This window comes from Canis lupus, chromosome 18 (assembly GCF_048164855.1).
Source record: "Canis lupus baileyi chromosome 18, mCanLup2.hap1, whole genome shotgun sequence".
Classification (NCBI taxonomy): Eukaryota; Metazoa; Chordata; class Mammalia; order Carnivora; family Canidae; genus Canis; species Canis lupus.
In genome coordinates, this window is record NC_132855.1 from 38,159,842 (window position 1) to 38,184,306 (window position 24,465).

At 35.0% G+C, this 24,465-nt stretch overlaps 1 protein-coding gene across 4 annotated transcripts in view; it reads right to left on the bottom strand.

The window, feature by feature from the left end:
• C1GALT1 (core 1 synthase, glycoprotein-N-acetylgalactosamine 3-beta-galactosyltransferase 1) overlaps positions 1–24,465 on the bottom strand; it is a 38,174-nt gene that overhangs the window by 10,100 nt on the left and 3,609 nt on the right. For 2 of the 4 annotated variants that reach the window (XM_072784048.1, XM_072784049.1), the window contains exons 2-4: positions 6,089–6,186; positions 4,496–4,732; positions 1,032–1,699 (exon numbers count right to left, since the gene is read on the bottom strand). In XM_072784048.1, the coding sequence (XP_072640149.1) occupies positions 1,032–1,699; positions 4,496–4,715 (888 nt within the window). In that variant the 5' untranslated portion in view covers positions 4,716–4,732; positions 6,089–6,186. The remainder of the gene's footprint in view (positions 1–1,031; positions 1,700–4,495; positions 4,733–6,088; positions 6,187–24,465) is intronic. The other 2 variants (XM_072784050.1, XM_072784051.1) reach the window with 1 other exon arrangement.

The following is a 24,465-nucleotide window of genomic DNA, read 5'->3' on the forward strand; positions in this document are numbered from 1 at the left end:
AAGATACAAACATGCAAGGTAATGAAGAATACTAAATTCATGATAGTGGTTAACACTCAGGAAGGAGATAAGAGAACTGGATTGGAGGGTACAGAGGCCTCAACTGTATCTATACCATTTTCTTATAAAAAAAAGGAAGCAAATGTGGCAAAGATTAATATTTGGTGAAGCTAGTTGGTGGGTATACAGGATATTAATTCTTCTCAAACTTTTAGCTATATATTTGATAAAATAATGTATTTTAGATAAAATCCTCAGGAATGAAGGCTAAGGTATTAAATGAGAGGCTTATTACGTGCTTACAGTGTGATAGGTACTATGCTATACCGTAATCACAACTGAATGAAACAGGTAGATCAGGTCCATTTTATAAATGAGGCAACTCTGGCTCAGAAGTCTGGCAAATTCTGTCCATTAAAAGTTACTGAACTATTAAGTGGGAAAAGACTTGAATCTAAGTCTTTTTGAACCTCAGAGTCTTTTCATACATTGTTCCTGAAGCCCAGAAGGCTCTTCATACAGCCTGCTCTCTAACATCACTCAGATTTCTGTTCAGAAGTTACCTCTTAGAGACACTTTCCTTAATCACCCAGACTAGGACACTCCACTCCACTCAGGGTCACTCTATATCCCCTTACCTGGCTTCATTTTACATTGCGGCACTTATCACTACCTAAAATCATATTTTATCTTTACTAGTGTGCCTGTTTACTGTATGTCTCTGTACCCAGTTCATAATATAATGTTATCAAGTTCATGAGAACTGGAACTTGGCCATATTTACTGCTATATTTTTAGTGCCTGACATAAGCAATAAATAGTAGATAAATAACAGCAATATTTATTGAATTACTACTACTGACATGTTCTCATTTTTTTTTTTTTGTTATACATTGACACTTTACATAAAAAGAGCAAAGGAGATTCTTAGTTATTGGTGCTAAAGAAACATATTATTTGTTAGTTTTTTTTTTCCAAGTAAACAAAAGTCAGTCTAAGTATTTATATAGTAATAAAATTTCTAAACTTACCTCTACAGGAGGATAATAGTTATAATTCCAGTACCAAAAGGTTCTAGGTAGATAACCCTTGATTAAGTGGTGTTCTGGTACAAAAGGATGAAAAGTTTCTTTTCCAGTGGTATCTCTGGAGTCTCCTGCTTCTACATTTATAATTTCCATGCATCTCCCCAAAGCTAAGTCTTCAATGGAGGAACTGTGTGTACATTTGTCTGTTTTAAATGCATCAACAAATCTCCTCAAGGCTTCTTTGCTCAGTACATATCCTGCTCCTCCACTCATGTAGCCCTGTCTTACATAGGGCTTAAATCTTCTCCCAAAGTAAATGGGTTCTTCAGGGTTGTATTTTGAGAGAAGCCATCTTAAATTATCTAGTATAACATACGTATCGTCATCTGCTTTCATAAACCAATCAGCATCTTCTAAATAATGATCATGAACATACTGAAAAGCTTTAATTGTTTTCCAGTACAGTTGGTCTCTGCCTTCTCTGGTTTTTAATCCCACAGCAGGGAAGTCTTTATTTTCTTCGGAACTCATAAATAACACTTTATTACAACGCTGGGCCCATGTAGCTTTGACGTGTTTGGCCTTTTTCTCTAGATTTTGAGGCCCTGTCATAACCCAGCAAAGAATTTTAACCTTCTGATAGAGGTTTTCAGCGATGTCTGTGTTCTCATCTATTAAACAAAAAATTTTTAGAGTTATATTTACATGGATGTAAAACTCAAATAAATTATGTTGAAGAAAAGTTTTCTTAAACAATTTCAAAAACCCCCTTCTATTTACCTTTCTACCATTAGTAATTTGGCTGAAAGCAAAACTCAACCTAATATGAATTGACATTCTGATTTATTGGTTTCTTGTCAATCTTATCCAGGAGATCCATTGGAGTTAGCAAGAATTGCCACTATGACTTAAATTCTTACTACTCAAATGATGGTTCATTGACCAAACAGCATCAGGCATCAGTATCACCTGGGTGCTTGTAAGAAATGCAGCATCTCAGGCTCCACCTCAGACCTACTCAATCTAACTGCATTTTAACAAGTTCTCTTGGAGATTTGTATACATACAAAGCACAGTCTTGGACACTCTGCTTTTCACTTCATTCTACAAAGATTCAACTGGTTCTCAACAGAACATAGACAGGAATTTCTCAGAGCTCTAAATAAGCTTCTGAAGACAGGAAAAAACATGCTGCAGAGTTGAGGTTACTGCTGATAGTAACATATTTCATTCCAAAATGCAAATCCATCAGTGAGAAACAGAACAGGTAGCAGTCATATTTTCAAGACTGTCTAGAGCAGTGTTTTTCAAAGTACTCTTTTGTAAAGAGGAGGAAGCTTATGCCAGAATATAAAGTACCATATTACTTCTTTCACCAAGGAAGTCTTATTATACGCCTCCCCCCCACCCCCAGAAGTCCACTTAACTAAGCAGTGAGTTTAAATGAGTTCTATCTTTGTGCAAGCTCCTTATTTGGGTGCACACTAGTAACAAACAACTCAGACTGTCAAGGCTAGGATCACATTCCGAGTATCACTGTTTTAAAGGAAGAGTCCAATTTTAAGATTCTAGACCTTAAGTGCTTGGTGGAGGATCAATTTTTATTTCCAATGGTTAGAGACCCATTCTTTTATAAATATGCTAAAAATGAATTACTAGAAAAATAAAACTAAAAAAAAGTAACAAATCCTAATTCTTATTTTTTTAGACAAAATTACTGTTAAATTACCATGAAAGTTTCTAACTGTTTAATCCCAATTTCAATACCTACATAGTTGTAGACCAGCATGAGTCTGCAAAACCACACTTTTTGTAGTAATGCTCTAGGCAGAATCCTGAGGAAAGCATATCCTTAAGGTTAACATCAACCCAGTGAGTTACAAAAGCTCAGTCCTGTGAAAAATTAACCACTGGAAGCATACATTTCTAGTTAACTGATAGAGAGGTAACACAGGTTGGGCTAGGCTGGGCATGGACAGAAAATATTCTCACGTCCCTCGGAAAAAGCAATAATTCAGAATTCAAAAACAGACAAAATCACTCTACTTTCACTCAGGGAGCACTCATATTTCATGTACTTGAGGAGCCCAATCTCCTGGCTGTAGACAAAACACTGGATGCATAGGGAAAATGGTAGATGCAGGAATTCTCAATGTTTCACTTTGAGAACAAGACAAGACACCCTTCTCCCCACTGCTGGGATCTGGCAGATATTCTTTCTCATTTTGTTAATTTTTCATTCATTAATTACTTTGTTGTAGGTATATACTGGCATAGGAGATGAAACGATGAATACAGCACAGTCCTGCTACAGAAGAACTCACAGCTTTGTAGTGGACCTTGGCACGCAAACCAGCACTTGACACATACTAAGAGAGATGCTGTAACAGAGGTATGTGAAAGGGTTCAATGTAATGTGCTGAGGAAAAAGAAAGCAGTGGTTGATAAATCCTATAGAACAGTGGGATGGGAACTTGGCTGGAAAGAAAAGAGGAGATAAAGCAAGATGAGGAAAACAGAAATGATGCAGAGAATAGGTCTTTAAATGAGGAAAGACAAACAGTATAGTGAAGTTTGGTTGAGTCCAGGTACATGGGTATAACTGAAGGCCCGAACTAGGGGAAATAGTTGGAGAGAGGAAATCTGAAAAAATGGTAAAGAAGTAGAATGTTAGAACTTAAGACAAATGGGATTGATTGGTAAGCAAAGGAAAACACCTACCATGACTTCATAATTTCTAGCTTAGATGTGGACCATGGAGCAGGACAAGTAGGTACCTAATATATGTGCCTGCAGTGACCTGATAGCCTGTTAGTGGTAGACAAGCATGGCACCAATCAGTTCTTTAACAATCTGGAGCAATGCTATAGAGGAAGTGTACAGTAATCAAACTGCTCTATGATAAGAACACAGAGCACCTACTCAGAGCTGAATCAGGGTCATAGAAACATTTACACAATATAACATAATTCATAATGGTATGTATATGTACTTCTAAGTTCATAAAACTCAATCAGAATGTGGTACTCTTTATTCCTCAGCCTCTGCTTGAGAGGTCAGAAAGAAGTAATTTACTCCCAAAAAGATAAAGAAACCATTCTTAATGGAGGGACCCTCTGCATCCCAGGATTCCAATTGTTCTTGAGCTGTTGTATTCTTTCTTGTCAAATATATCATATTTGCAGAGATCTTTGAATTATGTTAATGTTTTTTCACAGTGTTTGGAACTGGGCTAAGATAAAGACAGTAAAGAATAAATTCAAAATTAAATATCTTACCCCTGAAATAAATTTTTAGTTCCTGAGGTGAACTAAGAATTGTCATTAAATACCAGGAATTGAGCTCATTTTCATCAAAAGACACTGTGTATAACAAAATTCACATTAATAGCTTTTTCCAATTCTCACAACACTTACACAGACTGAAAAATACTGTTTCTGTTTAATCCTTAATAAAGTGAACCATACCTTTATGTTGGCTAGAATCTGCATTGAAGTTCATCTGTCCTTCTAGATGATTCTGTCCATTATCATCTGAATGCCTAGCATGAGGATCATTATGAAGAATATTGGGCTGGGCATCATTCTGTTCTCCCAACAAAATACTAAATAGCTGAGAACATAAAACAAATCCAATTGCTGATCCACAAAGGAAGGTTAAAAAATTCACCCAAGATTTAGAGGCCATTTCCCGAAAGTGTATTTCTGTAAGAAAAAAATTAGCAGGAAGTTATAATTTATAAAGGAATCAATACCTACCATGAGTTAAAAGAAAAAGACTTGATAACTTAAAAAAAAAAAAAAAAAGTTGATTACTTTTAGCCAGATGGGAAAATTAATTCCTTCCCTATAGGAGAACATTTCTAATATTTTATCCCTTCAGTTGCTAAAACACAATTAGGGACAATTCTTTTTTTTTTTTCCCCTTATGGACAATTCTATAAAATAGATGAGTAGTAACTTGGAGAATCATTGTTAGGGTGGGATATGGTAAATAGGTCAGTGTTTTTTGCACACAGAATTTCCTGTTCTTCCCACCAGAATCCTTTGTGAACCCAAGCCTGCTTGCCATGTTCTTTTTTGCTGTCAAAATACCTAAACTTACCTTTTTTCTCTTTTATATTACATAGTATATATTATATATGTTAGTATATATGATATAATATCCTGTGAGACATTATTACTATCATTGTTAAAACAAATGACATAAGTGGTACAAAAATTGTAAGGAGGACACAGTTCTAAAATAATTTTGTTGTCCAGAAGTGGTGAAAGTACAAATGTTTAGGCTTTAAAAGACTAAAAGATGTATAATATAATTGCTAGTGTAATCATTTAAAAAATTAGTAAAAGGCTATATAACTAAAACAGAAAAAATGAAATAATAAAATAATAAGACCAGGAAAAAAGAGAAGTGGATACAAAATAGGTGAAAAACAGAAAAAAAAAAGGTAATATGGTTTATTTTAATGCAAATATATCACCAATGATATTAATGTAAAAAAGACTGAAAACTCTAAAAGATAAAGATTGCCAGCCCAGATTAGTGAAAAAATAAACAACATGTTGCTTATAAGAGGTATACATTAAATATATTCAGAAAGCTAAGAGCAAAAGGATGGAAAAAGATGTATCAAACTTACAAAAAGAAAGTATGCTAATATCAAAATAAATTAATGGTTACATAGTTTGTTATCTTTGTGATAATCACCAAACTCTATGTTTATGATTTATATATTTTGTATCAATATTTACTGTAGCAAAAAATTTATATAAAAAAACTGCATGTGACCTTTTACTATATCCTTAATACATATTTAATATATGTATATTTAATGCAAAAATATTTATCCTTAATTCTATAAATAAAATTATCAGGCCATGGAACTATACCATGTTCATCTTGCATCTCGATTCTCAGGCCCTCTATTAAGTAGTAATTTGAGAAGGATTACCCCAAGGAGAAGTGGAGGTAAAAGAAAGACCATGTGAGCAAAGTTGCTCAGTAATAAGGCAGAAGTAAATTACCCACATGAAACTGGCAGGTACTGGTTTACTTACTTCCTTTGCTCTATCTTAACTGCATTCTAAGGTTCAGAAAGGTAGGCCTTCATGGGTGAAGAGTATATATGTCCCACTCAGCTATCCTATAAAATTTCCTAGAGGAAAAGCAGAAACAAGTTTACCAAGTATTGTTACTATTTTCCCTGAGAGGGGTCTCAAGTTCTCCCTTGTTACTGTCCTCTTTTCCTTCTTCAGATTGGTCTTTAGTGAAATCCTTATAACAAAGGTGTAATCTGCAACCCCAGGGAAAATACCCTTCCTGGTTTAAGTGATTCTTTTGAAACTCTAAAACTCTCAAGATTATTTGCAAATGATATATCCGATAACGAGTTAATAGCTGAACCACAGAAAGAACTTCCACAACTCCACACCAAAACCCCCCATTTAATCTGATTAAAATGAGCAGAGGACCTGAAGAGATATTTTCCCAAAGAAGACATATAGTCAACAGATACATCAAAAGATACTAAACATTACTAATCATCAGGGAAATGCAAATCAAAACCACAATGAAATATCACTCTACACTTGTCAGAATGGCCAGAATCAAAAAGGCAAGAAATAACAAGTGTTGGTGAGGATGTGGAAAAAAAAGGAACCTCGTATACTGTTGGTTTCACTACTGTGGAAAACAGTATGGAGGTCCCTTGAAGAATTAAATATAGAATTACCATATGATCCAGTAATTCCACTAGTGGATATTTATCCAAAGAAAATTAAAAATGCTAATATGAAGATATATGCACCCCAATGTATACTGCAGCATTATTTACATAGGCAAGATATTAAAGCAACCCAAGTGTCCATAGATGAATGGATAAAGAAGATGTGGCGCATGTGCGTGTGCATGTACACACACACACACACACACTCACACATATGCACACACCGGAATATTACTCAGTCATAAAAAAGGAGATCTTTCCACTTGCAACAACATGGGTGTATCTAGAGGTTGTAACATTAAATAAGTCAGGGAAAGACAAATACCATAGGGTTTCACCCATATGTTTAATTTAAGAAACAAAGCAAGGAAATTAAAAAAGAGAGAGAGAGCAAAACCAGAGCCTTAAAATACAGAGAACTGGTGGTTGGCAGAAGGGAAGTGAGTGGGGGATGGGTGAAACATAAAGGAGATTAAGAGTACACTTATTATGATGAGCACTGAGTAACGTACAGAATTGCTGAATCATTATATAAGAAAAAAAAGCTGAAGAGAACTATTCAAGAATCTGGAATTCTTTCTTTAAAATAAGTGTGTATTATTAAGACTTTACCCACAATAGAGTTAATTCAGAAGTCCCATGAATTGAAAACATGAAGCCAAGAAAAGTGAATGAAAGATATAACTCCAAATTTCTTAAGGTACATGTAAAAAGATTAGCAGTATAAGACTGAAGCAATAAAACTAAAGAAAGGTTGTTAAGGTAGCATTAGCAAACACTTAAACTGAGATATCATCTAGGAGCCGCACTGTAAGCAATTCCCCACATCTTCTGATTCTCTGACACTTTCCCTTCTAGCACACTGGTTCTGATTTTCTTTTTGTACTGGCTGTGACTTCCCTCACCTTAATACCAGATATAATCACTTCACAGTCTCAGAAGGACACAGTCTAAATGAATTTTCCACTGCTATAGTCTACTCCTGGTAGCAGGGGAGAAAGCAAGCCATAGAAGGCACTGTGAGTGACAAGGGGAAGAGCTGCAAGAAAGTGAATATGTGAAGAAAGTGCTGATCCAGCTCCAGTAACTATGAATACTAACCTGCTACCCTATCATTTCCCAAAAGACACTGAGTTTCAGAACAAGTCTACTTCTGCAGCATGGGGGATTTATCGTTTGTAGTAAATTAGTGACATAATTATGGTTAGTTTTCTTCGCTGAGGTGACATTATTTTAGCAACACACCTGTTCTGGGGTGAGTGGAGGGAAAACTGTTATTAAATATTTGTTTTTAATTAAAAAATATCTTGTGATGCTGCTGGATGGCTACCATCCTCTTACCCCTCCTCCTCCAGAGCATTATCAATCAACATATGCTGGCTCATCCCTGTTGCTTTTACCCCATCCTCTTAACCTCAAAGATTGTGGCTTTATGACTAAATTTCTGTTTACTCCCATTTTTCTTTCTTGTTCCTGGGATAAAATAGACATCTCATATGGGTACAATGCACCCAAAATCTTACTCTGATTTTTGGCAAAAATCAGCACTCTCAACTATTCAGATTCTTAACAAGAGTGCTGAAGTAGACCAGGTTGGAAGACATTGTGTAACTAAGTTGCACATTACAGGAGCTTCTAATATACTAAAATTAAGTGGAAGGAAGTTCTCAATGTCAACTGTTTTCCAAACATGATATGGAATCAAAATCACTTGAGGAGCATTTTAAAAAGAAAGATTTTTAGGCTTAACAATTGAGATTTTAGATGCAAAAGAAGGGCTGGGACAACTAAATTTTATATTTTTTGCTTTATTTTTTAAGGGACAGTTTTGTATTACTCATTGTAAAAAAGAAATCAAACAATACAGAACAACATGGAAAAGATAGAAATCATCCCAAATTCCATCAGCCAGAAATAACTATTATTAACATTTGGTGATATCATTATAGATATGAACAACATCTTTATAAATAACAGAGATGGAAGGAAAGATAACTATAGCTAATAGTTGACCCTTGTATTTATTAAGAGCTTTACATGAGTTAACTATAAACTAGGGACTATCAATCTCATTTTACAGACAAACTCTGACAAAAAGGTTCATAATCTTCCCAGGGTCATACTAGCAATGTGAATCAAAAATTCAGATTCTTAATCACTTTACTGTAGTTTTACAGAACTGGTATGGATGTTAGTTATGTTATTTTAAAGATTTAACATATTAAGTTAGATTTACTTAAATTTACCAAAAACAAAAGGGGGAAATTAAATCAATCTAAATGAACTCTGAAAGTCAGCTAAACATTTATGACTCTTCTCTCAATGATCTTTCTAAAGATAAGACTGAAAAATATAAGGCAATTGGAGGCTCTTTTTAAAAACTATATATTTCAATTTTAGATAGTTCCTATTAATTTCTTGCTGTGAGAAGAGTGGAAATCAGCACATATACTCTCCCCCAAATGCTCAAATTTTGTGAACTATTTTTATTCTGTAAAATTTTGCACAGTTTACAATCTATAAATTATGCTGTAATTCCCATGACTGCTTAATCTTGGATATGTATTAAATTGGATTCTATGCTCATTAATAGTCTTTTTATTACAGTTCCTTTACATATGAGTTCTTCATTAATGTCATGCTTTTTGGCTGAATTTCGGCAAGTAATTTTTGTAATAGTACTCATTGGTGCTATATTCTAAACTCTTACAGGCTTGAGACTATTAAGTACTCTCTTTATAAATGAAGCACAAGTTGACCAAGTATAAACTCCGTAAATATTGATTTATGGTGTTCTCATATTGATGCTAGAAAAGATGCAGATTGATCTTTTATCTTTGTAGATAAATGGTCCTCTTCTCTAATATTTGGTTTTTAGTTATTCTACCAGTCACTAATACCTTCTCAATAAGACTTTAATGCCCTTTACACGAGATCATGTTTTCTTTCAATTTTCAGGCTTTTAGAAAGTTAATGGAATTTACAATAAAGTCCCCCAAATCCGAGGCTTTCAGTGTTTGTTTTTTGCTTTTAAATTTTAGTACTTTATACTATATCCTACCAGGGTTGTCAGTCTACTGCTTATAATTTTTTTCTGGATTATAGTATTAATTTGCTACATTTACATATTAAACATGCATTTCTCTCCATAAACTACATTAAAATGATTTTTGGTAGTTTATTTTTTCCCTTAAAAGACTTTCCTTACAAAACTGAGATGAGGAACGTCTGGGTGGCTCAGAGGTTTAGCACCTGCCTTCGACCCAGGGCATGATCCTGGAGTCCCTGGATCGAGTCCCACATTGGGCTCCCTGCATGGAGCCTGCTTTCCCCTCTGCCTGTGTCTCTGCCTCTCTCTCATGAATAAATAAATAAAATCTTAAAAAAAAAAAAAAAAAAACCTGAGATGAATCTTATATAGTGATTCAATGTATAAATGCTTACAAATACGGTGTATGTACAAATACATAAAAATGTATGAAGCATTATGTTTAAAACTTTTGTTTTCTCTGATCTTCACAACAACTGGAATACTTGATAGTATCTCTATATTACAAATGAGGAAACTGAGTTTCAAAGAAATTAAACTGACCCAAACCACACAGCCAACATGTTAGGATTCTAACTCACATTTCACTTAAAGTTTGTAGGTTTTTTCCCATTATACCACAGTTACATTTATAGTCACCCACCAACTTCCCGTATCTTTCTCCCTTTCTAAAAGTATCTTTAAGTGGAAGATAAGAAGATATTGTTACCAGCACAAGAAGAAACTATTCTTGCTCTATTGATAAATCTTGAGATGTAAAGATGTAAAAAAAAAAAAAAAAAAAAAGCCCATGAGCTTGAAGAAGGACTGTGAAAATGTTAAGAGTTGCTGAAAGACCAGAACTGGTTTCAGACTAAATTTTCATGCCTCTGTTCTCCTACTACTAATCTTGCTAATAACAATTCAAATGTTTCTTTATATGAATTCTTCAAAAGGTTTATTGTTGAAGATTTAATCCATATCTCATATTCAATACATTTTTCACTAAAAAGAAAACTCCATTACATAAAATTTTACTTGCTATATTCCCTTGTACTTTTCTTTTAATATTTTGAGAATATTTCTACTAATTTTATTTCTTTATAAGTTTCAGATTTTTGAGCTAAGCTGCCAAGATGAGATACTACTATATGGAAGTGTTAAAATTCAAAAATCATTTACAATTATATGGCACTGCTAAATACTGGGAAAAGCTAAAACAAAATATCTTTCCCTGTTCTCATGGAATTTACAGTGCTGTTAATTACACAGGGGCTCATAAATAGCAATGAAAGAGACACATCTAAAGCAGTGCTTAAGGAAGACTTACAGAACTAAGTGCTTACATTAGAAAAGATAAAAAATCTCAAATGAATTGACTCAAGCTCCCACTTCAAAAATCAAGAAAAAGAGAAAAATAAGCCTAAAGCAAGCAAAATGAATGAAATAACAAAAATCAATAAAATTCAAGATAGAAAAATAGATAAAATTAATGAAACAAAAAGCCACTATCAAATGCCTAACAGAATCAGCAATGCTATAAAAAATTAACAATTCTTTGGACTCATCCAACCCCAGTATGTAATCAAATTTCTGTAACTGTCTTCTATAGTCAAATTGCCTCAATTAGTTCACAAATGTCTTTTTATAGTTGGTTTGTTACAGTCAGGATTTAAATTATATCCACATTCACAGATTTAAAAAGTCAAAAGAACATTTTGTATAATAAACAGCTATTAAACTGGAAAACCTAAATGAAACATATTTCTCTAAAAAAAAAAAAAAAAAAAAAAAGCAAAAAATCCAAGCTGACTCAGGTATAAAAACTAAAAGAAGTACCACAAAGGAAATAAAGAATGTTGTCAGAGTCAGACTTCAAAAAGGTCCAGGCTTTTCTTGGATATAATACTTAAATCTTTCAAAACACAATTTTTATACAGGCATATCTAATGTCACTATGCTTTACTGTGCTTTGCAGATACTGGATGTTTTACAAATTCAAAGTCTGTAGTTACTCTTTGTCCAGTAAGTCTATCAGCGCTATTTTTCTAACACCATGCACTTCAATTGTGTGTCACATTTTGACAGTTCTTATAATATTTCAAACTTCTTCACTGTTATATTTGTTATAGTGATCTCTGATCAGTGATCTTTGACACTACTATTCTAATTGTTTTGGGGTGTCATGAATTGCATCCATATGAGACGGCAAGCTTAATCGATAAATGCTGTGTGTTCTGCTGCTCCACCATCAGCCATTCTCGTCCGTCTCCCTCCTCCTAATTCCTCCCTATTCCCTGAGACACAAAATTGAAATTAGGCCAATTAGTAACTCTACAATGGGCTCTTCATGTTCAGGTGAATGGAAGAATCACATGCCTCTCATTTTAAATTAAAAGCTAGAAATGATTAAGTTTAGTGAGGAGGGCATGTTGACAGCCCAAAAAGGCTGAAAGCTAGGCTTCTTATGCTAAACAGCCAAACTGTGAATAGAAAGGAAAAGTTCTTGAAAGAAATTAATAGTGTTATTCAGTGAACTCAGAAATGATAAGAAAGCAAAACAGCTGATTTTGATACTGTTGATATGGAAACATTTTAATAGTCTAGATAGAATATCAAACCAGCCACAACATTCTCTTAAGCCAAAGCCTAATCGATAGCAAGGTCCTAACTCTTCAATTCGATGAAGGCTGAGAGAAGCACATTAAAAAAGGTCTGAAGCTAGCAGAGGTTGGTTCATGAGATAAGGCAAAGAAGTGAAGCAGTAAGTGATGAAGCAGCTCCCAGTTATCCAGAGAAATCCATCTAAGATAATTACTGAAAGTGGCTACCCTAAACAATAGATTTCCAATGTAGATGAAACAGCTATCTGTTGGAAGAAGATGCCATGTAGGACTTTGTGAACTAGATAGGAGATGTCAATGCCTGGCTTCAAAGGACAGGTTGACTCTCTCATTAGGGGTTAATGCAGCTGATAACTTCAAGTTGAAACCATTGCTCATTTACCATCTTGAGCATGTTACAGCCCTTAAGAATTATGCTGCGTCTATTCTGCCTGTGCTCTAGAAATGGAACAACAAAGCCTGGATGACATTACATCTATTTTACAATGTTGTTTATTTAAACTTTTTAAAAGATTTTATTATTTATTCATGAGAGACAGAGAGAGAGAGAGAGAGAGAGAGGCAGAGACACAGGCAGAGGGAGAAGCAGACTCCACGAAGGGAGCCCAACGCAGGACTCGATCCCAGGCCTTTAGGATCATGCCCCGGGTGGAAGGCAGCGCTAAACCACTGAGCCACCCAGGCTACGCAATATTTTAAGCCTATTGTTGAGACATGCTGCTGACAAAAAAATAAAAACATTACTGCTCACTGACAATGCACTTGGTTATCTCAGAGCTCTAACAGAGAGGAACAAGATTAAAGTTATTTTCATGTCTCCTAACACAACGTCCACTCTGCAGCATATAGAACAAGGAGTAATTCTGAACTTTCAAGTTTATTATTTACTAAATACATTTCATGAGGCTCCTGGGTGGCTCAGTCAATTAAGTGTCTGCCTTTGGCTCAGGTCATGATCTTGGGGTCCTGGGATTGAACCCTGTGTTGGGCTCCCTGCTCAGCAGAGAGTCTGCTTCTTCCTCTGTCCCTCCTCACTGCTTGTGTGCACTCTGTCTCATAAATAAATAAATAAACAAACAAACAAATAAATAAATAAATAAATATCTTTGAAAAAAAAGAACTACATTTAATAAGGCTATAGTGATTAAACAGTGATTCCTCTGATGGAGCAAGGCAAGTTCAATTAAAAACCTGGAAAAGATTCAATATTCTAGATGGCTTTAAGAACAGTCATGATTCATGGAAGAGGTCAAAATATTAACATGAACAAAAATTTGGAAGAAGTTGATTCCACCCCTCATGGATGACCTTGAGGGGTTTAAGACTTCAGAAGAAGAAGTAACTGCAGATACAGTAGAAACAGCAAAATAAATAGAATTAGAAATGGAGTCTGAAGATGTGACTGAACTGCTGTAATCTCATGAAAAAAAACTTGAATGGATGAGTTGCTTCTTATGGATGAGCAAAGCAAAGAAAGTGGTTTGTTGCAATAAAATTTACTCCTGGTGATGCTACTATGTAGATTGCTGAAATGGCAACAAGGGTTTAAAATATTACATAAACTTAATAAACCATTGGCAGGGTGTGAGAGGACTGACTCCAATTTTGAAAGAAGTTCTACCATGGGTAAAATACTATCAAACACTATCTATGCTATAGAGAAATCGTTCAAGAAAGGAAGAGTCAACAGATGTGGTAAATTCCGTTGCTGTCTTATTTTAAGACATTGTCATAGTCACTCCAACCTTCAGCAACCACCTGCCTGATCAGTCAGCAGCCATCAACATGAAGGCAAAACCCTTCACTAGCAAAAAGATTATGATGCCACTAGCAAAAGCCCAGATAATGGTTAGCATTTTTTAGCAATAAAGTATATTTTAATAAGGTAAATTAAGGTATGTACATTTTTAAAAAGACATAATGCTACTGCATCTTAACACACTACACAACAGTGTAAACATAATTTTTATATGCATGGGAAACCAAAAATTCATCTGACTTGCTTTATTGTAATATTTGCTTTACTGCAGTGGTCTGGAAATGAACTCTCAATACTTTTGAAGTATGCCTGTACTACATGAATCATTCAGGAAGTTAAGTAGAACTAATTCTTCTTTCATGAAAAAGTTTGATACCAACATCTGACAAAGAGAGCCTGAAATATAGATAGCATAAAAAAAACAAACCAGTCCAATCTCACTCCAAAATAATACATTATCAAAGGGAATGAAGCCCAAACATTAATGGTTAAGTGGGTCCTCAGAAAGGAAACCTTGAGATGAGGCCTTTGTGTGAAAGTGGTTTAACAGAAAGTAGTCCCTGTAAAAACTTGTAGGGAAGTAGGACAGGAAGGAAAGGAAGTCATACAAAATCCCATGGGAGGTAATTTTAACTCCATTCCATAGGATAGTTCTGGAGGCAATGTAAGCCACACCTCAGAGTTGTATTCATATAATTATTGGTGAAGGGCTGTCCTTAGGAAATAAACTTCCCAGACATTCCCACAGCTCATACATTAGCAAAGCTGGCTCTGGCAGTGTGAGGGTAGAATCTTAGGAGATAAACAATGAGGATAAAAATGCATTAGGAGCCTGTGAACAGAAAGGGGATATAGGCCCTTGGAAAAAGCATTAGCACCATCTGCTTTATTATTGGGAAGTTAAAAATCACTTGGTTTGGTTTTGCCATATGGAATCCCCAAAAGCTTCAACAATCAATCATTCCAGTTCAATCATCATACAGTGAAGAATACTGTCAGCCCTAACAATGCATATAGAAATATTAACTAGTTTTAGTATCTATTCTAAAATGTAAATAGCCACTTAAAAATCACCAGATACTCTAAGGAAAGTCTGTAATACGAAAGAAAAAACCCCAACAAAGTCAAATTTAAAGCAACTTGGAAGAGATGATATAATGAGATGAAAACTAAGAAAACCCCAATTATTGATATCCTAAGAGATTAAAAAATGTCATGCCATTCTATTTATGAAATAAAATATTAGCTTTAAAAATTACATGAAGAAGAACTCTACAACAAATTAAAATATAAGAAAATAAAAAACCTGAACAGAAGAACAAAGGACAAAGGAAATCACCCCCACAGTGAGCAAAACAAAAAGATAAGGTGATGAAAAATAAGAAAGTTGATAACTAAAGATGAGTTTAGACGTGCAGATAAAAGAGGGGAGGAAATCAATAATCAAATATTTTGAGGAAGTTTCCAGATCTAAAGGATCCAATGATAGCTAACACTCTGAACAAAAACAGACCGACAAAGATATAATATCTTGTAATTTCAGAACAATTTCACCTCAAATAAACCATCCTGCAAACCTGCAGAGAAAGAGGCAGAGACAAGAATTAGGTAGTTTTAGACTTTCACACAGCAACACGGAGAGCTAGAAAACAAGGCAGAAAATCCTTCAAAAAAAAAAAAAAAAAAAAAAAGAAAATCCTTCAAAACTCTGAGGAAAAATGATTTCCAACCTACAATGTTATACCCAGCTAAACTATCCAAGGAGTATAAGGGATGAGTACAGATATTTTAAAAACATGACAGACTTTGGTCAGATCAATATTCAGTGCATCATACTATATCTATTTTAAAGTGCCAGTAGTGCACTGACATAGAAATACTGAGCAAGCTGTTAAGAGATGCAGGTCTGGGGCACCTGGGTGGCTCAGTTGGTCGAGTGTACAACTCTTGGTTTCAGTTCAGGTCATGATCTCAAGGTCTTGAGATTGAGCCCCACATCACATTCTGTGTTCTGCCTGGAGTCTGTTTGTGATTCTCTTTCTCCCTCTGCCCCTCCCCTTGCTTGCTCTCTCACTCTCTCAAATAAATAAATCTTTTTTTAAAAAAAGAGAGAGGGAGATGCAGGTGTGGAACCTGGGAAAACATCCACAGTTGGTCATCTGTATACTTGAATAACAAATTACAAATTAAAAATAACATTCAAATCCAAAATATTATCTAGCAAATAAAAACAGGTAATACAGTAATTATTCAATGCAAAAGAGACTCTTCTAAGTGATTTTTTTTTAAATAAGCTCCAAAGCAGGGCTTGAACTTAATGACTCTGAGGTCAAGACCTGATCTGAGATCAAGAGTTGGACTCTTAAGAGTCACTCAGGCGCCCCTCTTCTAAGTGTTTTAAATTCACTTAGCCTTTCCACAAAACTATGCAGGCTAAGAGTTGTGTAAATACCTAATACTTTTGACAGTTTGCCACGTGACCTGATCTAAAAAAATCAAAAGAGAAGTTAAGATTTTCTTAGCTCACAGGCTTTTTTTTTTAATATTTTATTTATTTATTCATGAGAAACACACAGAGAAAGAGAGAGAAAGAGAGAGAGAGAGGCAGAATCACAGGCAGAGGGAGGTCAACTTTTAAACTAAGGAAATAATCTGGGAAGCCTAGCTGGCTCAGCAGTTTAGCACCGCCTTTGGCCCAGGGCATGATCCTGGGGACCCAGGATCGAGTCCCACGTCAGGCTCCATGCATGGAGCTTTCTTCTCCCTCTGCCTGTGTCTCTGCCTCTCTCTCTCTCTGTGTCTCTCATTAATAAATAAATAAAATTTAAAAAATAAGAAAATAATCTTAGCAAGCTATATGAGAAGTATTTATAAACAGTGCCTGCACATAAACCCTCAAGAGTCTGCTAAATGAAAGATTCAGTCACAAGTCAGAATCAATAAAAGGAAAAATTATACAAAGTACACCCATTGAATACAAAAATACAATGCTTTACAACTCCTAAAATGTCTTTAAAGATTACATAATGACATGGGACCATGGTTAGAACAAAAGCAAAAAAAAAAAAAAAAAAAAAAAAAAAAAAAAAAAAAATGCAGTTTTATTTGTTATTATATATCTGTGCTTTAAAAACCAAAATTCTTAAAAAAAAAAAAAAAAAAGGAAAAAGAAAAAACCAAAATGTTAATTTCTCATTTCTAATTTTAATTCTAACTTCTAATATCAGTGCTGGAATTAGGGATAACTAAGAATATTTTTCTTTCCATCTATTTCCAAGTGAAGTTTATTTTTTTTCCAAGTGAAGTTTAATGAATATATATTACTTGAGCAGCTCTCAAAAGTTGTACTCTCAAGATCCCTTTAAATTCTTAATTTAGTGTGATAAACATTAGCTGGCTTGAAATAAGAGGGCAAAGCATCTATCTCTTTATTCTTCTCCTAACACCCCAAATCTGATTATATCTCCACATATTTTATCCCTTCATAAAGACATTTTTCTATATTCATTCCTTGATCATTCTTCCCTAGGCTCAGGTCTTTTTACTTTTCCTTGGTAACAACTTCACAGAGGCTTCACACAGCAGTCTTGTTAAAAACACATAATACATTCCAATGCCACAGGATCAAATACATACTGCTTACTTGATACATAAGACTGGCTCCAGCTTATCTTCTTGCTGTCTTCTGTCTCATAACTCTTTATCTGCAAAGACCATTCAGCCATCCTCCCAAGTCTGCCATGACCTTTCATATGGATGATTTTGGCTATTCTATTCTTTTTGCTTGGTGTGCCATCCTCGATTTTGTCTACTGGATAGGTGCATAATTCTTTCAAGGTTACTTAGTTTCAGAACTTGCCATGACCACTCTTCCCTATTACCCATGGTCAAATTACCTGCTCTCTTTTGAATGTTTCCTCATTCTTTTATTCACACTCCCTACTGTGTATACATCATACTGCATAATATTAAGTATGTGCATCTGTTTCCCACTAGACTATAAGCAACTCAGGAAAAGTGGTTATGGCTCTTATCTCTACATCTCCAGCACCTAACACACAGACTGGCTTATAAAATGCATTCAAATGTTTGTTTTACTAAACGGAGGGATACAGTTGAAATGATTTTGTAACCAGATTTATATTTATACCATTTAATTTACTAAATACAAAAATCACATATGGTTCCACCATTTGAAGCTTTACACTTCTTTAACCCAAAGGCATAAAATAGATATATAATATGAACTACATATTATTTCCTTTGATGTGTATTCAACTCATATGAACTATAATAGAAGTACATGTTAATTCTGAGACAGACTCTAAAAGTATTTTCTATTACTAATTTATTAAGCTGATAAAATTAACACATAGTTGTCACCTAATGACCCTGCATTATGGTTACAAAACCTTAGCATTAGAAAGACCATGGAATTTTATGAATCCTAAGGAAGTATGTAGGATAAGAAACAAATTAATAAACCTTCCAAAATTATGTAACAGTTCACCACCAAGTCAAAATCAAGTTGTATTGTCAACTTGCCAAGTCCCCCATCAGTGTCCATCACCCAGTCATCCCAACCCCCTGCCCACCTCCCGTTCCCAACCCCCTTCCACTACCCGTTGTTCATTTTCCAGTTAGGTGTCTCTCATGTTTTGTCACCCTCACTGATATTTTCACTCATTTTCTCTCCTTTCCCTTTATTCCCTTTCACTAATTTTTATATTCCCCAAATGAATGAGACTATATAATGTTTGTCCTTTTCCGATTGTATATAATTCCATTTACAGGAGACACTCAGTTAAAACCATAGTGACAGAAAGGAGAATGGTGGTTGCCAGAGACTGGGGGAGAAGGGGCATGGGAAACTATTGTTTAATGGGCATAGATTTTAGTTTTGCAAGATGAAAGAGTTCTGGAGATAGATAGTGGTAATGGTTGCACAACAATATAAATGTACTTAATACCACTGAAATGTACACTTAAAAATGATTAAAATGGTAAATTTTATGTGCATTTTACAATAAACATTGGAAAAAGATAACAATGTTGATTTTCTCTAATTAATCTATATATGTAATGTCATCCAAACTAAAATACAAGAGTTTATTTTTTGTTATTTTTTTAATACAAGAAGATTTTGAAAAGTTAAATAACTCAGTAAAAAGCAATCAAAAAGATCTGTAAAAATAAATATGTGAGTATACCTGGGAAATTCTGGAAAGGAGTATGGGGATAGATGAAGCCTAATGGACCCACTTAAAATTCAAGATTTTAAAAAATTAAATAATGTGGTAAAAAATTATTTTTGAGGGCAGCCCGGGTGGCTCAGCAGTTTAGCACCGCCTTCAGCCCAGGGTGTGATCCTGGAGACCCAGGATCGATTCCCACATCAGGCTCCCTGCATAGAGCCTGCTTCTCCCTCTGCCTGTGTCTCTGCCTCTCTTTCTCTCTGTATCTCTCATGAATAAATAAATAAAATCTTAAAAAAATTATTCTTAGTATTTTTTGGAAAATACACAAAACTCGGAAATTCCTGAAAGGAGCATTGTGGGCTGGAGGGTAGATCAAGCCTACCAGAGATTAAAATATATTACCTACAATAAATAGTGGTGTAGTAATTAGAATAATTTGATATGTAGGGTGAACAGGCACATCAATTTATCTATGAATCAGTTTTTAAAAACCCACTTCTAATGCTTTTAATACTGTATATTTACTGCTGACAAATTTTCTTTCTCTACAACCATGCCGTTAGAACTAAGCCATCTTAAAAGTGTATCAGTGAGATTGAAACATTCCATTCTTGCATGGGTGGCGGATCATTCATCAAACAGCAGCAGCCTTAATTTCCAAGTCAAAGTTTCATATAGGGCTTCCCAGACACAACATTCCACATTTATCTTAACTGTGTAGTCTCTAAGGAAATAGGACTTTGGGCTTGCTTCTCAGCCCAGGCCTGATGTTAATTAACCCCTGACACACAGCCTTGCTATACTTCAAACCTATCAAATATTGTTTCGTTTAAATTTTGTCTAAATTCCACCTTTATCCAAAATCCTGTAATAAACCTGTCCTTTCTTTATTTGGTAAAATGCTGGCAGTTCCTCTGGTGTGTGGTCTCCCTCACAGCAGCAAGTTAATTAATCTTTGTCAGCCTAAAGATATATATATATCCCTGGTGGTCTTTACCAGACTGAAATAAAGAGTCTATTAAAAAAACAAATACATGGTAAAAACAAACAAAAAACACAATTTAAAAACCAACAAATACATATGGAAATACATAATATATATAGCATTTCAAATCAAGAAATAAATGGTTTATTCAAGTACTGATACTGAATAATCTTTTGGGAAAAAGATAAAAATCAACTAAGTGGATCCCTTTCTCTTTCAAACTTCAAAAGTCTCTAAGACTTCAATATTTAAAAAAAGTGAAATTATAGGGGTGCCTGGGTGGCTCAGTCAGCTAAGTGCCTGTATTTGGCTCAGGTCATGATCCCAGGGTCATAGGATCCAGCCCTGAGTCAGATTCTGCTCAGCAAGGAGTCTGCTTTTCTCTCTACCCCTCCCTGCCCTGCTCGTGTTCTCTCTCTCTCCCCCAAATAAATAAAATCTTTATAGAAGAATGAAATTATAACAACACTAGAAGAAAATAACTTTTTACAGAAAATAACTTATAAAAATAATTTTTATAACACGAGCTGAGATCTCAAAACTCAGAAGCTATGACTTAGGAAAATTGTATGAAATTATTCATCAGTTAAACTTCGGGCAGTGAAACTGCTGGTTCAAAGATGTTTCTGTATAAAATGTCAAAAAAACCTATACAGCAAAAAATGCCAAAAGGTATCATAATGAAAAAGACAAAAGATCCATCTCATATAAAAACAGATAAAGAGGGGATCCCTGGGTGGTGCAGTGGTTTAGCGCCTGCCTTTGGCCCAGGGCGTGATCCTGGAGACCCGGGATCGAATCCCACGTCGGGCTCCCGGTGCATGGAGCCTGCTTCTCCCTCTACCTGTGTCTCTGTCTCTCTCTCTCTCTCTGTGTGACTATCATAAATAAATAAAATAAATTAAAAAAATAAACAGATAAAGAAAATAAAGGATTTGAAGAAGACGAAAATACAATGGTCAAGGATGTTCAAATTTCACTTAAGGAAATTCAAATGCAGAGATTTTTTCAAAACTGTATATACTAGCAAAAAATGTTTAGTAACATCGAGTAATGACATGGAAGAGAAAACTGGCAGTCATGCATTCTTTCTCACAATATACATTTAGTGACTTTTGAAAGGGCAATTTGGCAATACATTTTAAAATTTTTAAATGAGTATGACCTGACCCTCATTTCATCATCAAAAATTTGTCCTATACAAATACCCACCATTTGCTTCAACGTGGATGGAACTGGAGGGTATTATGCTGAGTGAAGTAAGTCAGTCGGAGAAGGACAAACATTATATGTTCTCATTCATTTGGGGAATATAAATAATAGTGAAAGGGAATATAAGGGAAGGGAGAAGAAATGTGTGGGAAATATCCGAAAGGGAGACAGAATGTAAAGACTGCTAACTCTGGGAAACGAACTAGGGGTGGTAGAAGGGGAGGAGGGCGGGGGGTGGTAGTGAATGGGTGACGGGCACTGGGTGTTATTCTGTATGTTAGTAAATTGAACACCAATAAAAAATAAATTTAAAAAAAAAAATAAATAAAAAAAACAAAAATTTGTCCTATGGACACACAGAAGTCTGCAAAGATATTTACAGCGGCCATCGCTGTAAGATGTTTGCTTGTTGATAAGGAACTAGTTAAATAAACAAACACTGTACATCCATACCAAAGAATACTCTGCAGCTGTCAAAACAGTAATCTATATGTGCTAATACAGAAAATCTTTACACATTTGGCATATTATGACTTTCTGCTAGCATGTTGTAGTGGTACTTTTTAAATCTGAGAAATGTAGAGAAAACAAATGAAAAAAACCTAAACTGAAACTATATATTAAAAAAAATGTATACACAGCAAAAAGAGTACATTTTCTTCCCCATCTCTCTGTGTATCTTTGCAAAAAAAGTAGTGTCTGTAGCAGCATATATGTATTTGCATCTTTTACTTTACATCAAAGAGATGATTCTATATGTTAGTCTCCAGTTTGCTCTTTTATTTTCTTCCATAACACAACTTCATTCATTAAAACGTGTAAGAAAAAATATTTATTTTTTAAGACAAAGTACTACAGTCTGTATTGTATAATCACATTTGGCTTTTTAAATGCTTCTGTAAATATAGCTCTGGAAAGATGTATATAGAGATATATAACAAAGACTATCTCTGGGAACTAAGACTAGATGGCATGAGTAAGAAAAGTTTTTGTTTTATAACCTTTTAATGTTTTAATCAAGGACATATATATTACTTTTTTTATTTTACAAAAATTAAGATAGGCGACTTTATTTATAGAGATAATGTAACAAAAACAAAGTGCACTAAAATCCCCACATTTGTTACAAAAGAGGATCTCTTGATCCTTTTCAGACTTCCTGAAGTTTGACTTACATATATACTGAATGTTTCCACCTTGACCATAGGCATCTTAAATTCAACACAGCCAAAAGTGACTCATTTACCTTCCTTCCTTAATTCCCTTGCTACCTGCTTATCTTAACTAAAATTACTGGCGATCACCTACATTATTCACCAATGGGTTCCTATTTCACTAGGAGCCATCTATTTATCTCAACTAGAAATCAGTGTCTTTAATTCTTAACATTCCCCTTATCCCTACTCCATATCCAATTACCAAATCTTGTCAATTTTATTTCCTAAATGTTTTTTAATCCATCCTCTCCTCTCCATTTCTACTATTTCAGACCCTCCTCTCTTCCCTAAGCAACTACAATATTTAATCTGTCTCCCTCACTCAAACGTTCTCTCTCAACTTATTCCCATTCTGTTACCAGAATGACCTATCTAAAAGGAAAAGCTGACCAAATCACTCCATGAATTCTCCATAGAGCCTACTGCCTAAAAGACAAAATCTAAGCACCTTTAACATGATATATATAGGTTCTCCTTGATCTAGTTAGACTCTGTCCAAGTTTCCGGCCTCATATTTCAATACTCCATGCCCTAGTATTTACTCTTCAGCAATCCTGAACTATCTACGGTTTACTAAACATCCCTGCTGCAGTGGGCTCCTCTATTCCTACTGTCTTCTCTGCCTATACGACACTATCTTCCCTCCACCATCTATGCTTCAACCTCTGCAACCCCCATTAAGCCAGTGACATCTTAAGCTGGATAATTCTCTCTTGTGGTTGGCTGTCCTGTTCACTGTAAGATGTTTAGTAGCACCTGTGGCCTCTACTCACTAGATACCAGCTGCACTCCTAGTTGTGACAACCAAAAATGTCTCTAGACACTGCCAAATGTCTCCTAAGGAACAAAATCAGCTCCAGTTAAGAACTAGTCCACTAACCTGCTAGAACCTAGTCTATCACATATACATATCTAAGGAAGAATATATAAAGAATTGTAACACCAGTTGCCTCTGAGGAAGGCAAATGGGTGACTGAAGTAACTAGAGTAGGAGGGGAAAAAAGCCCTTTTCACTAGTCTTATATGTTTCTGATCACCTTCTTTTCTCCCTTCTCCTCTCCCTCTCTCTCTCCCAACTACTATAACTGACTCCCAATCAACTCTTCCCTTTACATCCTTCTTTCTTCATTTTTAAAAATATTTTATTTATTTATTCATGAGAGATACAGAGAGAGAGAGAGAGGCAGAGACACAGGCAGAGGGAGAAGCAGGCTCCGTGCAGGACTCAATCTTGGGACTCCCAGATCACACCCTGAGCCAGTGATCCTTTTAAAAAGACTGTAAACTCACTTACTCAAGATCTTCCAGTGTCTTCCCAATCTCACTCAGAGACAAAGCAAAAGCCTTAAGATGAACCTCAATGGTCTGCCATCCTAATTCTACTCTTCTTCTTCTGATCTTTCTTCCTAGTACTTGGTTTTTATAGGTCAAAAAGGAAAAGAAATTTCATACATTGAATCTGTTAACGTTTCCCTTACTGTATTCTTCTTGACTCCCTGCTGTTTCTCAAACATGTGAAGGCCTTTGCACCTGCTGTTCTCTGTTGGGAACACAACTCACCTACATACTCACATGGCTTACTCCTCAACTCCTTCAGGCCTTTACTTCTCAAGGGGTCTTCCCTGGTCGCCCTATTCTTACCCACAACACCTATTAACGTCTAATACATCACATATTATTTCTTCA